General features: G+C 51.0%; 1 protein-coding gene across 1 annotated transcript; it reads left to right on the plus strand.

Annotated features, from left to right (window-relative positions):
* Positions 1 to 4,387: 4,387 nt before the first annotated feature.
* LOC108402970 (keratin, type II cytoskeletal 2 oral-like) lies at positions 4,388 to 13,097 on the plus strand. Its single transcript, XM_036992085.2, has 9 exons — positions 4,388 to 5,137; positions 6,885 to 7,105; positions 8,025 to 8,085; positions 8,747 to 8,842; positions 9,075 to 9,239; positions 10,258 to 10,383; positions 10,979 to 11,199; positions 11,928 to 11,962; positions 12,235 to 13,097. The coding sequence occupies exons 1-9, from the start codon at positions 4,451 to 4,453 to the stop codon at positions 12,627 to 12,629; spliced, it is 2,007 nt and encodes a 668-aa protein (XP_036847980.2). The 5' UTR covers positions 4,388 to 4,450; the 3' UTR covers positions 12,630 to 13,097.
* The last annotated feature ends 1,838 nt before the right edge of the window (positions 13,098 to 14,935 follow it).

Here is a 14,935-nt window from a genome sequence, read left to right on the forward strand (position 1 = left end):
ACTAGGGCCTCATTTAGAGGGTGCAGAGAAGCCAAGGTCACTAGCTGTGAACTGCTTAGCGTTGTGGTGGTCCATGGTCCCAGACCATGGCCTATCAGCTTGTAGCATCAGGCCTGTGATCCTGACCAGGAAGGAATGAGAAGGTGCGGCATGAACTGTCCCCTTTGCTGGGGAAATAGTGCAGTGTGCCCTCCTGGGGGCCATGCTTAGGCAAATATGGGGTCCTGTTTGTGTCTCTTCTCCCTACTCCACATTTTGTTTTCATCTGCCATTTCTCCAACATGATCACATCTGAGGCAACTGTTCAGCATCAGGGCTGGTTCTGTGAGCTGGGCTCTGGGCAGGAGCAGACACAGAACACCCCATGGGGCCATACAGGGAGCTTTTCCAGAGGCTGTTTCTTGCTTGTCTATCCCACAAGTGTGGGCTCCAGACTGGGACAGAACTGAACTGGAGGCCTGGCTCTGCCACTTACTGTCTGTGAGCCCTTAGACAAGTTATTTAACTTCTGAGTCCCAGTTTTCCTCATCTGTAAATGGAGCAATGAGCCCTGCAATATAGGGTTGCTGTGAGGGTCTATGGGAAGAGGTCAGTAAAATGTTAATAACAAGAGCCCACCACCTGGCAGCAACCGCATGGTGTCCTCTTTGGCTGCTTTTACAATCCTTGCCTCTGGTCTTCAGTTTATAAAGCCCTTCATTGTACTTAACTCACCTCTCAGTCACTCGGCTCAATAGGAGTACAGAAGTTATCAGCCCTGTTTCACCATTAATTACATGGAGACCCAGAGGGATCTGAAGCCTAGGACCAGGGCTTCCTGCCCTCTTCAGGGTGCTGCCCATGCCACTGCTCTGGTGGCCTCCTGGCGTGGGAAGTTCCTGGCACTTGGAGGTCGCCTCCCTCCTTAGAGGACCTCTCCTTCAGGGATGAGCCAAGTTCATGGCTGCAGCTACCTGGCCCAAGACCTTTCCTGAGTTCCAAGATGCCACAAGGCTGGCCCCTCAGTGAGACTGGGCTCAGAGCTCACCTGGTGTGGAAGAGCAGTTCCTTACGGGGCAGCGTTCTCTCTGACTACAGGCCACAGGGCAGCAGCCAGCTCAGGACACAAGCTGGGTCCTTCACAGCCCCACACCCCTGGCCAAGGTCTCCCATCCCTATGCAGTTCCACATGCTTCTCCCTCGCAGCTCCTTCCCAGCTCCATGCACCCCACTTGCTGTCCCCGGCCCAGCATCATGCCAGCTGCCATGCCATGTGCTGCCAAGCCTGTCCTTAGCCCTGAGCACCTACACCTGAGTGCCCTGTTTCCAGAGAAGCTGGGGATGCCTGTGGGCAGAACAGTTGCCTCTTTGCCTCCCTAATTCCTCCAGGGGGACCCAGATTCCCCAGGGGCTGTGATCATAGTGCCAGCCTGTGAGGCATAGCCATAGGCATGGCAAGGAGGGGGGCAGGGCCCCGAGTCTCTGCTGGGACGCCTGTGCCTTCAGTCCCTGGGAAGGCCCATCAGGGCTAATTCCAGGAGTGGCGACTTCCCATCAGCAGTGCTCTGCTTCTCTCCCGAAGAGGCAACCGAAGGGAGCAGCTGGGCTTTTATAGTCTGTGGGTGTGGGGGATTAACCGTGGGGTTTGCCAGAGAAAAGGGATTTGGGATGGGCCCTCATTAGAGTCCCAAACTTCCACTTCAAACTCTTTGGAGTTTGTTCTTGATGTTTAAAATGCAAACTGACTTCTCAGCATATTCAAACTGGGCCAGGTCATTGGCAACTGTCAAAGGGTGGAAACCAGCTAATTGTTCTGAAGTGTTTCCCTTCAATGGCAAAGACTGTAAAAAATGGTAAGTCGGGGCAGGGAGACAGTGCGGGACATTGCCCCATCTGCTCCCAGGGTCTCTTTAAACGAAAGCCTCAGCTACACTGGAACCCAAAGCACTATTTTGGAGTCAGGATCAGCCTCACATATTGGCAAAGGGTGCACCTTAATGCATTGTGTCGTGAAAGTTGCCCTCCCCCTGCCCCTAGAATTAAACCACCCTCCATCCACTTTCCCCAGGCTGAGTCTATCCTCACATTAGGATGGCAGGGGGCTGGGATGGTGGCAGCAACGAGACTAGGACACTGCCCACTGCTGCCCCTTTCTCCCACCCCATGCCTCTTTTGAACCCCAAGCTTCAGTAGGTCCAACAGGAACCCCCTGATCAAGTCTGAAGCCTTCAATGTGCAGAGGAAGGAACTGAGCAGCAAGGGGAAGACTCAGGTGGTGGCTGAGTCAGGACCTGGGCTGCCTGCCTCTCAGTCTGTGCCCTGATTTGGACCCAGTTGCTGTATCTTGGTTTCTCAGATTCAGCGCCAAGGGGAAATGGGCAGGCACCTAGGTTTTGAAGGGGGCAAGGACAGTAGTGTCCATTTGTGACATAAATGGCTTCTGGGGGAAGAGCATGCTAGGTGGGGAGCTGTGATGAAAGTATGTGCGTGCTTGTGTGTGGTTTCGTAAGCATGCATATCTGCATGTGTGTGCTCCCGTAAATGCACAGTATGTGTGCTGTGTTTTTCTTCTCTCTCTTTCTGTAGAAAGTCTGGTAGCCTGAGGACACTGAATTCTGGGGGTGGGAGAGATGGAATGGCAGAACCTCTAGTTGGGCACACTTTCTTAGCCCGAGTTACTTGAGGGTTTTTGTGACTTTGTGTGCTCGATGGGAACAGGAGCACCGATTTGGGAACTGCTCTCAGGCTTGCTGGTCACTGGTTTAAACTGGCCTTCCCCCCAGTTAGCTTGTAAGGGAGCAGTTTCCCTGCACACCTGGTTTAAAGTGAGGTGCTGAGCAGCCAGAAGGTAAAGGGGGTGAGCAAGGGGAGCGGGTGGAGGATCATGCATCTGAGGACTTGGTGGTCACACTGGAAGAGGGAACGAAAGGCTTATTTACAGAGGAGACGGCCTCGGTGGAGACTCATTTTCCAGAGCACGCCTTGAGTCTCACAGAGCTATCAAGGCTGGTTTTTGCTGCTGAAGGGAAGTAGGCAAGTGTTATAAAAGCGACTAACATTCACACCACACGTGTCGATTTATAGAGGACTCTTCTCATACGTTATCTTTTCAACAACTTTTGGAAAACCATCATTAAAAAAACTTCTTAGGTGATGAGAGAACTAAGCAGATTAAGTGGGCTTCTGAAAAATTTATGGATTTTAGTCAACAAGGTGTCTTAGAAAAGTAATTAGAGATAAGAGGCAAGTATATAACAAGATAGTGGGAAATAATGATGCTATTGTTCCAGGCATTTGGAATGCTGAGTCAAAAGAAATCTGAGACTTTTGTTTCTGATATGGAATAAAAAGCAATGTAGAGACAAAAACCTACTTCTAGATCATGATGTGTTTGGAAGCAATTAGCTCTATAGTATATACATCATTATGATAAATAAAAAGATATTTCACTTGCATATGGTTAGAGTAAAGGTCAATGACCACTGCCCAGCTACAGAATGGAGATTGTTTATAGCCTTGATTCTTCTTAAATTTCCTGGAGAGGAACTCAAGCTTCCTAGATGGTATAGGTGGCATCTCTCAGGTGAGCTGAGGGAAGCAGGTCTTGGAAACCCTGCATTCATTTTCTTGGAAGAGGAAAGGCCAGTAGTGGTTTCTGTGGCCTGAACCACCATTTTGGAGGTCACCATCCTCTTCTCACCCGAACTGGCCTTCCTCCAGCTTCCGTTTCTCCAGAGGCACCTCTCCCTGTCTGCTCCCTCCCTCTCACTGACCTTGGCCATGGTCTGTACTTGTTTCAGTCTACTGCGCATCCCATCCTTTTCTCCTCTTTGACTCCAATTCTCCCTCCAAGGCCCTTGAGGCTGAGAACTCATCCATTGTGTGTTTCGCAGGGATGCTGTCTCCTTCCTGGATGGCAAGAGCCCCAGAGGCACCTGCTGCCTCCAGGTGGTGCATTTCTCTCCTCCTCCTTAGTCTGTCTCCTTCCCAGCCCTTCGCCTACTTCTCTGTTCTTGCTCAAGGTCCTCGCTGGGGCTCCGCACTCATCCTGGAAACTCCTGAGGCTGGACGGGCTCGCAGAATGGCTGTGGGGACGCAGGACAAATAGAGAAACGCTGACCTGTCACTCTTAGGATGGGAGCATAAGTGTTTTGGGGATTAGGGGCTCTGACCAGCCCTGCAGAATGGTCCCTCTCCCAACTAAGCTTATTTCAGGTGAGTAACCCTGGGAAGATAAAGCAATTTGGGAATTTGGGGTGATTACCAAGGCGTGTTTCAAGTTTTGGACTTAACCTCTTGCTGCCAGGCAAAGCAAAGCTGATAATACCTCAATTATTTGGCTGGCACCATCAGCCAGCCAAGCTCCCCAGCCCTATATAAGGGCCAGCCCTGGGCCAGAACTTCAGAAGGTCTCTGAGTCTCCTCCAGCCTTCTGAGCTCACCCTTCCTTTGGAATACTTTGCTGTTCACCATGAGTCGCCAGGCCAGCTCCAGCCAACAGTCCTGCAGGTCTTCCAACGGCGGCCGCCAACAGGGCTTCAGTGGACACTCAGCTGTGGTGTCAGGCCAGAGTCGGGTCAGCTCCACAGCATCCTCCTCGACCTCCTGCTCAGCGGGGGGCACTGGTGCAGCAGCTGCCTGTGCCATGATGGGAGGAGGTTTTGGCAGTAGGAGTCTCTACAACCTTGGGGGCAACAAGAAGATCTCCATCAGCGTGGCTGGAGGCAGCATCCGGGCTGGAGGGTTTGGGGGGGCCAGTGCAGGAGGCTTAGGTGGTAGTGGCTTTGGAGGTGGTGGAAGAGGGATGGGGGGCTTCTGTGGAAGAGCTGGCGGCTTTGGCGGAGGAGCTGGTGGCTTTGGTGGTGCTGGTGGCTTTGGTGGCCCCGGTGGCTTTGGTGGGGCTGGTGGCTTTCGTGGCCCTGGTGGCTTTGGAGGTCCCAGTGGTTTTGGTGGCCCTGGTGGCTTTGGTGGCCCTGGTGGCTTTGGTGGCCCTGGTGGTCCAGGTGGCTTCCCTGGGGGAATCCAGGAAGTGACTGTTAACCAGAGCCTCCTGCAGCCCCTCAATGTGGAGATTGACCCCCAGATTGGGCAAGTAAAGGCCCAGGAGTGGGAACAGATCAAGACCCTCAACAACAAGTTCGCCTCCTTCATTGACAAGGTGAGACCATCACAGGACAGCTGGACAGTGAGGAAATCTGGCTTAACTGCAATGGTTTCTTTTTCCTCTTCTCCTTATGAATCTGAGGAAGGACTCGTGGGTTCATCCCATACCTCAAGCCCTCTGGCATATCAGCAGGTGGTGGACCTACTAATGTAGCAGCAGATGATGAAAATATGTCAGTCCCTTATTGTTTGGAGTTACTGCCTCCTTTAGATGCTCCATCACTGCAGTTTGTCTTGGGCACTGCTGGCATCATTTGTTGCCATCATGGATGTCCCTCTGAGGCTCAAATACAGAATTCCTTCTCTGTCCCAGGGGAGTTGGGAACTGCTCCTCTGCCATGGAATGAAGAAGTTAGAGAAGAGGCTGGGATTGTATTTGAGAGATGAGTCAATCTGCCATCAGCCTATGGAGAGGGATGCAGATAGTTTTTGGGAAGTGGGATGGGGTAGGGATGAGGGGTACCTCCTCCTAGGTGGGTCTCACAGGAAGACTTCAGTGTGAGGAGCTGTCAGTCAGACATTTGTACACACACATATGTGTGCTAGGCTGAAGAGATGTTTTGTAAGGATTCCTGTGCTTTGAATATTCCATGTAAGTGACGTTATGACAATTGTTGTGGTGGCCAGGGGTATTTAGGTTTGGGTGGCTGCTAACTGAGGGTTTCAGAGGTACTCTTGAGTGTGATGTGTGGAGATTTCTTTGTGATCCTGGGATAATATTAGGCTTTAAAGAAAGGTTTTGTAGGGACTCTTTGAGGGTGCTGACGAAGTACCTAAGTATCTTGGGCAAAGCTGAAGGAAAACTTGGTCTTAGCATCAGAATATCAGACCTTTGTAGAGGTGAAACTCTTAAAAGTCAGGTGACCAGCTAGTTCCCAGCAGACACCTGGGTGTCTAGGCCAAGTAGTTGCAGAAAGGCAGAGAGTGACATGAAAAGACTGCACCTCCGCAGAAGGAGGATTTCTCAGCAACAGCTCTCACCATCTGTCTAGGGGGATTCCCAGGTCTTGGGGACCTGAGTGTCCAGCATAAGGTCTGGCACAAGCTTGGTGCTCTGCAAATGTTTGTTAAAAGGACAGTTGATTGATATTTACTCCAACTGTTGATAGAATTGTCCTTGAACTTGTGTACAAAAATGTTTTGTGACAAATGGAAATTTGAGACATCTTTAGCCAATGGATCAGTTTAAATGCAGCTGAGCACTGGCTTGGCAGAGCGGGCTAATCCTAGGTGCTTCTGGATCCTTCCTTCTGCGACAAGGGCTGTCTGAAAGCCATTTCTCTATTTCTCATCTAAGTGCAGTGTACCCAGATGTACTGTGAGCCTCTTCCTGGAAACTGTATCTCCTGTAGGATATTAGAATCTCCTGCAGGATGTCAGAATGTCCTGCTATTTGTTGAGTACCATTGATAGAGGAATTGAATGAATGAATGATGTAGTGGGAAGATCATCAAGCCTAAGTGTTAGGAAACCTTGGTTCTGTTTGGTACTAACTTGTTCTGTGATGATGGTCCTCTCTGGGCTTCAGTTTCCTTATCCGTGCAATAGGGTTCTCCTTCCCCTGCATTGCACCAATGCTGCTGCCCATGCAGGGTTAGCACTAGACTATTGCAGCATTCAAAATGCACCCCTGCAGGAGAGACAGGGAGACCCCTAGGCCTTTGTTTCTGGGGAAGCCATGAACCACCATGACTGGAGCTGGCCAGACAGCTCCTTGACTCTGTTTTCTCATTGGGCGGCAGGTGCGGTTCCTGGAGCAGCAGAACAAGGTCCTGGAGACCAAGTGGAGCCTCCTGCAGGAGCAGGGCTCGAGTTCTCACACCACCAACAACAATCTTGAGCCTTTTTTTGAGAATTACATCAGTAGCCTCCAGGCCTTCCTGGATGGGCTACACAATGAGAAGGACAAATTGCAGGATGAGCTGAAGAGCATGGAGGAGATGGTGGAGGATTTCAAGAAGAAGTGCGTGTTGCCTTGTCCCTGGGATTGGGCAGGGAGAGCTGGAGGGTAGGAGGACACAGATGTCAAGAGGCCTGGGCTCTGTTCCAGCTGGCTGCAAACTAGGAATTTGCCCCTACCATCTCTGACTTTCAATATCCTGATCTTTGGAACAGTGCCTCATGACTTGTTTGGGGCAGAAGCCATTTTGGCAATTTAATGAAATTGTGTACACATACAATTTTGCAGGGAGCGAGGTGTTCCAAGACCCCTAAGCCCATTCATGAGCCTTCTAGACTCAGATAACATTGTCTGTCCTCTGTGGACTGGATCAATATCCAAGTTCCCCTCCAGCTATGAGTTTTATTTTCTCTGTCAATAGGTTTCTAATGAGAAGCACCTTGCTTTAAAGTTAAGAGTACATACAGGCTTTGGAGTTTGGAGTCCAGGTGCCTTGGTCCAGCCCTATTTTGCAATTTATTAACTCTGTGATCTTGGGCAAGTGCCTTAGGTTCTCTGCCTCAGTCTCCTCATCTTCACTTGTCGAGCACAGAGGTGGCACCACACACTTCCCACTGAAAGCTCCTGGCAGCTAAGTCACCTCCCTTTGGTCACATAAATAGTTTTAAAAAAATCCAAAATTCTTCAGGAAGCCCTCTAGGATTAATCAGAATAGGACCCCACTAGGAAGGGGCTTCTGTTCTAGTGTCCAGTAATTACCATCACCATTGTTAATTGGTGCCTGGCACATAGTGATGCTCAGTAGAGCCTGTTGAATGAACTGGGTCTCTCCTGAACTCAGAAGGCTGTTCATTGCAGTGACACAGGTCTTGAGTGAAACTGGTAGCACAAGAGTCCTTGAGTCCATGTTATTCATGGGAAGTGCTCTGGGGCCATGGGGACATCCCAGAAGAGGCGGACCAGAAAGTGACTCTTCTCACAGGTATGAAGAGGAGATCAACAAACGCACAGCTGCAGAGAACGACTTTGTGGTCTTGAAGAAGGTGAAGGACCCTTTCCCCCACCTCCTACCCCAGAGCCCTGCCAGACAGAGTGGTTTGAAGGTTGAGGGGAGACAGAAGTTTGATCCTGCTAAGTTGAGGGTCTCCTCAGAGAATGGAGCCCCCTGAGCAGGCTGGTCAGAGGCAGGGCCTGGAGAATCTTCAGAGCAGGGCATAAAGGGCCCACCAGACACTTGCCATGTCTCTTCCTGATAGGCATGTAGGGTCTGTGAACCTGATTGGGCCTTGAGTTGTGATTAGAAAGTGGACAAAGAGAAGTAACATGGTATTTTTCAGGATTGCCTTCCCAGGAGTAGTTTAAAGAGAGCCCCTGAGTGTCCAAAATTTAGATTTTTCCTTCAGACTTTCCTTGCTAATTCTCCTCATCCAGGCCCAGGGTAACGGCCCCAGGCTCAGCCCACGTTGCCCTTCCATCTGCATAGCCTCTTTGCTCTTCTCCGATAGGATTTCTCCAGCCCAGCCTGCAAAATAGCCAGTTTAGTAACATTAGGTCATGTCTGCCTGTGCCTGGATGGGTGTCTCATTTCCCCTAGGGGAAGCTCCTGGTGGCAGGCCCCTGTGGCCCCTTCCTCTGCTCCCTCCTCAGTGCCCAGGGGTGGGCTGAGCCCACAGGTTAGAGGGACTGTGCTGAATTCTCTCCCAGGATGTCGATGCTGCCTACATGAACAAAGTGGAGCTGGAGGTTAAGGTGGACAGTGTGACAGATGAAATCAACTTCCTGAAGGCCCTTTATGATGCCGTAAGTCTGCTCCTCATCTCCAAGCTTCATGATCCATTGCCGTCCATGCCCTGGGGAAGAAGGCATTCAGGTTCCCCAGTAGGAGTCCGGTTGCGTTTTGTCCTTCTGACAAAATGGACACTTTCCCACCTGTTCCTTAATCAGTCCTGAGCTTTCTTGAGCTGGTGGCTCCTGTCTTCTGGGGAGCCCCAGTGTGGGTCTGCTCAGGAGTGGGCACATCCTGGCTCTGCAGGAGCTGTCCCAGATGCAATCAGACACCAGCGACACCTCTGTGGTGCTGTCCATGGACAACAACCGCTGCCTGGACCTGGACAGCATCATCACCGAGGTCCGTGCCCAGTACGAGGCGATTGCCCAGAGGAGCAAGGCCGAGGCCGAGGCCCTGTACCAAACCAAGGTGGGTGGCGCCATCAGGTAACTTTGCAGAATCTTGTCTCCCTCATGGACTCACCCAGGCAGACCATCTAAGAGGGCAGACCCTACCTCTGAGTCATTCTTCTCTGCATCTCCAGTGTGGCAATTCCACACCTTCCCCCTGGGCTGGTCTCCTTAATAGACATCTCCCTTGCTAATCAGACAGTTCTGACTTTGCTCTAACCAGGCGTTTCTTCCTAGGACATGATTTACTGCAGGGGACATTTGGCAATGTCTGCAGACATTTTTGTCTATCATACCTAGGGGTAGGGTTGGGAGTGCTACTAGAGTCTTGTGTGTAGAGGCCAGGGATACTGCTGCACAACATATATGTGTGAAAGCCCTCCTCCTCCAAACAAACCAAAAAATTATCCTTCTCAAAATGTCAATAGGGTCAGGGTTGAGAAAATCTTAACCTAAATCTCTCTGGCTGCCTTCCCTTTATTGTTGGAGATGGCTTCCATTTCTCCCCAGCCAATCTGGACCTTGTTGTTGTGTGCTTCCCCTTCCTAAAACCTGGATGAGGCATAAGCTGGCCCTTATACCTCTGACTCGTCTGGCTTTTCTGTCCAGGAAAGTACAGCCTGCTGGTTAAGAAGATGGCCCAGCACCTGAAATGTCTGCATTCAGGTTCCAGCATTGTCACTCAACAGCTGGATGAATTTAGTCATGTACTCAAGCCTCAATCTGGGTCTGTTTTCCCATTCAGAGAATGTGGGTGATAATGCCTTCCCCATGAGGTCATTGTGAAGTTTTATCAGATAAAGCATAAGGCCTGGTACAAAGTATCTGCTCAGTCAACAGCAGCTACTGTGCAAGAAGCCGGTAAGCCGGTACCCTGACGCAGGAGAGGAAGCACCTGGTTCCTTCAACTGGGTGACCTTGCATGAGCTGTGTGTCTGTGTTTTGGTTTTTCCCATTTGTGACATGAAGGGGGTGGATTAGGGGAACTGAAAGGCCCCTGCTGGTTTTCTGAAAGTATGACTCTTTCTTGGACACAGTTGGGAGAGCTGCAGACCACGGCTGGCAAGCACGGGGATGACCTAAAGAGCACCAAGAGTGAGATCATGGAGCTCAACAGGATGATCCAGAGGCTGCGGGCTGAGATCGAGAATGTCAAGAAGCAGGTTGGGAAGGAGGGAACACGTGTCTGAGACTGCAGGCTTATGCTTGCACTATAAAACTCAGGCCTAAGTGAAATCATGGTCCAGACTCATGTATTCTCAGATTCACCAGGTGCAGTTCTGGGCTTAGGTGCTGAACAAAGGTTGTCATTGTCTCCAGGTCCTGCATCCCTGGATTTGAAAGCTGATATAGGCCAGAAATATTGAGTACAGACATAATTAGGGAGGTCAGGGAAAGAAGCTGATTGTCAGATTGGGAGAGTAGCCAAGGAAACCCACATCTAGATAGGCGAGGACAGACAGAAAGTCTCTCTGGTAATTCAGGAAGGCTTCCTGGAGGGGGATGTTTCCAAAGATGCTCAGTCTCTTACCTTGAAAGAAGAGAGAGAAGGAAGAGGCTGACTCCTCCTGAGCTGGGCTAGGTCCCACTCCTTGATGATCAAGGACCTAGATGAAGGCCCATGCTTGAACCTTGGTGGGCTGTAGTTTCTTTATCTGCCCTACGTGAGGTGACTCATGTGCAAGCACCAAGCACACAGGCAGGCCAGCTGCGAATGCTGCTTGAATCTAAAGTGGACTCCTGGCCCTCTGCCCTCAGAATGCCAATCTGCAGACGGCCATTGCTGATGCAGAGCAGCGTGGGGAGGTGGCCCTCAAGGATGCCAATACCAAGCTCCAGGAACTCAAGGCCGCCCTGCAGCAGGCGAAGGAGGACCTGGCCCGCCTGCTGAAGGAGTACCAGGAGCTGATGAATGTCAAGCTGGCCCTGGACATTGAGATCGCCACCTACCGGACCCTCCTGGAGGGCGAGGAGTGCAGGTTAGCAGGAGTCCCTCTGGTTCCCAGGAGGTCCAGAGGCCTGGTGACTTTCCTGCCGGAGCCACTACCAGGGACCGTGTGCGTGTGCGTGCATGTGCACGCTGCTGCAAGTGGTGGTGGCCCTCGGTAGCCCCAGCTTCTTCCTTTATAGGGCTGCAAGATGTTGCCAGACCTCCAGGAGGGCTTTGTTTTCTGTGCAATAGTGACACCACCAGAACCGTATCTTGGACAGATTTCCCCACCCTTCATGTCTCATGTTTTAGCTCTAAAACACATGTCAGCAAAGAGAAGGAGTTATAGGCATAGCTGTACTATTTCTAGGCCATTTCTGTATTACTGCCTTAATTGGAGGTTTCTGAAGAGTGGGCTCCTGCAGCCTGGCACTTGGGTCCAGGGCTCTCGCCTATGTGGGTTCGAATAGTGTTTATTCAATAAAGAGGATCATGAGGAGTGGGGAGAGGAGGGGGAGACCCAGAAATAAGCCTTGTCTGTTACTCTCTGGGAGAATGTTGGTGGAAAGGGTAACACCTGAGTCTAATCTCACCCAATGGGAAGGGGGATGTGTGTCAAGATTTCTTGAGCACCGACCCATTCTATGCCGTATTGTCAGCACCGGTTAGGAAGGAGGTGGGAGATTAGGGCTTCATGGGTGTTAGCTCAGCAAGGTGCATTTAGGGAAGGGAGGATCTGCAGAAGATGGCTGACACTGGGGCCTGGTCTTCCCACAGGATGTCAGGAGAGTGCCAGAGTTCCGTGTGCGTCGGTAAGTGCAGGGTCCTTCTTCTGGGACCATGCTTGTCAGCCCAAGGGCCAGTGCTGGTATGCATCATCCTCTCTGCACGCTGTCATAAGCTGCTGGGTCCAGGCGGGAGGGACCCAGTGGCTCAGGGGCCCACGCAGCCAGCCTCCCTCAGCTGTGGAGGCCGGCCCTCCCTGCGCTCTGCGGAGTCCCGGGGGCGGTGCTGGGAAGGCAGGCGGGAGGCGGGTGTGCCGGCGGACCTCCACGGGCTCCCTGACCTGAGACACTCTTTGCAGAGATGGTGCACACCAGCAGCAGCAGCGGCGGTGGCGGCAGCAGCGGGGCCCACGGAGGGCGCGCCTCCGGAGGAGGAGCCCCAGGAGGAGGAGCCCCGGGGAGAGGAGCCCTGGGAGGAGGCGCCCTGGGAGGAGGCGCCCTGGGAGGAGGCTCCCACGGAGGAGGCGTCCACGGAGAAGGAGCTGGGGGTCGCGGGGGCCTGGGCAGCGGGGGTCGCAGCGGCGCGGCCGACCGCGGGGGTCTGGGCTCGGGCACCGGCTCCTGCGGGAGCTCCGCGGTGCGCGGGAGCTTCTCCGGTTCCGGGGGCTCGGGCGCAGTCAGCGGGGTCGGCAGCAGCTCTGTCCGGGGCTCACAAAGCTCCTCCCAGAGCCAGCGGACCCACCACAAATTCTGAAGGCGGCGCGGGAGGTGTCCCCAGCTCTCCCAGCTCTTTCACTGGCCGGCACACCCGTCCTCTTTCCCGATCCTCCCGCCCCAGGCCTTTCCCAAAGCATCTTCTGAGCAGCACCCCCGAGCACCCCCTTCACACACGACTGGCGCTGCAGCCCAAAATTTGCAGGGAAGGATGACTGGGCTGAAAAACCATCTATCCCCACAAAACCAGGTGGAGGAGCAGTGTCGAGGAGCTGGGCTGTGTCAGGGCCCCTGCCCCACAGGTGTCCCACCCCAGCCACATGTCCCTCTGCCTTATGGGAAAGCACCAGCCAGCCCGGAGCACATCCCTTCCCCCACCCTTGTAGACAAGGGTGCCCTCGGTCCCCACCTCCTACTGGTGCTTTGATTTCCTATGAGCGGTACTTGTCCCTTCTTAGCTCCAAGAAAATAATTCTCTTCTGTATCTTCAATAAACTGCTTTGTTTCAGACATAGTGGTAGAATTTTCATTCTGAATTCCAAGGTCATTGGGTCTAATCCATGACAGATCCCCTAGAGCCCCTTTCACACAGAGTTCTGGAGGGACATCTCAGGTGCAAGTTCTGAGAGTCTCCAGGCCCAGGCATAGGGCCTTTTCATCCATCAAACACTATGGATTACATAGATAAACTCCCTTAATGGATGAGATTTCGAATTTATAAAAATTTCATTACATTTGAAAAAATTTGTAGGATAGATTTCCTTGTTTTTCAGTAATTCCAAATATATCTGGAATTGTACATTAATTATAGCTTATCACAATCAAATGAGTTGCTGGTAGACAAATATTTTCAAAAGGAATTACAAAAATTCAAAATGTTTTGTAGCAAAAAATTATGTTTGCCAAGGCTGTATTTTAACATGTTTGATATGATATGGGGCTGGAGCCTTCAAATATGAAGACTTACGAGAGCTGACAAGAACTTTCTAGGGCCCCATGCTGGGTCATCCTCCCAGCCCACCATCCCGCACCCCAACCCAGACACAGCACAGAATCAAGGCAGATCCAAGACTCCTTGGACAGTACTTCCAGTGCAGGGCCAGGGAGGTGCCTCTTAGAGCAGGAACATACAGGCTAGAGATGCAAAGTGAGAGGTGGATGAACATATGAGTATGTGCATGAGGGAGTACCTGCTTTATAAATCATGGTCCTCATTAACTTAAAGGATGTCAGATAAACAGAAAGAGAGGGCATACCTCATGGTGATCACAGAAACTCTTAGCTAAGTAAAAACACAGCTGCAAGAGAGGCAAATGCTTACCTCCTAGAAAAACACAACATACAACTGCAGCTTCAAAAGAGAATGCTCTAGTTCTAGAGTGAAAAACTTACCTGGAGTAGTCTAATGCTGCAAGAGGGGAGCCTGGGGACTGTTCCACTGCAGCTTGCACTCAGAGGGGCTGTAGCTTCACCTCAAAAGCAAACCTACTTGTGGCCATACATCCCTGCAGGTAATGAATGCAGCATGGAGAGAAGCTCCTTTAGCTTAACGTCAGAAGAGATGCTTTAGACTTGTTTCAAATTTATCAAGAACTTGCCATGTTCCTTTAAATTCCTTTAAGACAGTTACCATGTTCCTTAAGTTCCTTTAAGATGATTACAGAAAAGCTTTTCTGCATTTTTTGTATGATTTACAATATATCACAGGGTTTTGTTTTCTTGCTCAAAATGACTTTTTGATTTGTTAAGGCAAGTTGGATGGAAAGTCCAGTTTGGTTAACAAATGTGCATATTGTGCAGCAATACAATAATCGCTAAAACTGATGCTCCCTTGTGAGCTGCCTGGCATTCTGCTAGTAGCTTTCTATGAAGTAACTCCTTTAATCTTCACAGAGGTAGGCAGTGTCATTATCTCCATTTTACAAGTGAGGAAACTGAGGCACAGTGAGATTAATGAACTTATCTAGGGTCATACGACTAGTTAAGTTAGGGAGCCAGGATTCTAACTCCACTAGCCTAACTCCAAAAGCTTCCCTAAACCGTCTCATAAAGTCGAAAGCTACACAGTACAGTGGGAAGTTCTCAGGCTTTGGAACCAGGCTACTGGGTGTGATCTGGACTTACCACTTACAAACTGTGTAACTGTGGGCAAGCTGCTTGAGGCCTTCCCACCACTCCTGCCTTCACCACCCCACCCCAAATCACATCAGTAAAATTGGGTTGTGCACGTTGAGTGATACCATTTGTTTAATTGCTGGCACATTGCAAGAGCCCAACAAGGGTCATTACTACTGATTGCTAATATTTCAGGAACCCACATATTTTTTAAAGGAGGCAGTAATAATA

Source organism: Manis javanica, chromosome 10 (assembly GCF_040802235.1).
Source record: "Manis javanica isolate MJ-LG chromosome 10, MJ_LKY, whole genome shotgun sequence".
In the NCBI taxonomy this organism is placed as follows: Eukaryota; Metazoa; Chordata; class Mammalia; order Pholidota; family Manidae; genus Manis; species Manis javanica.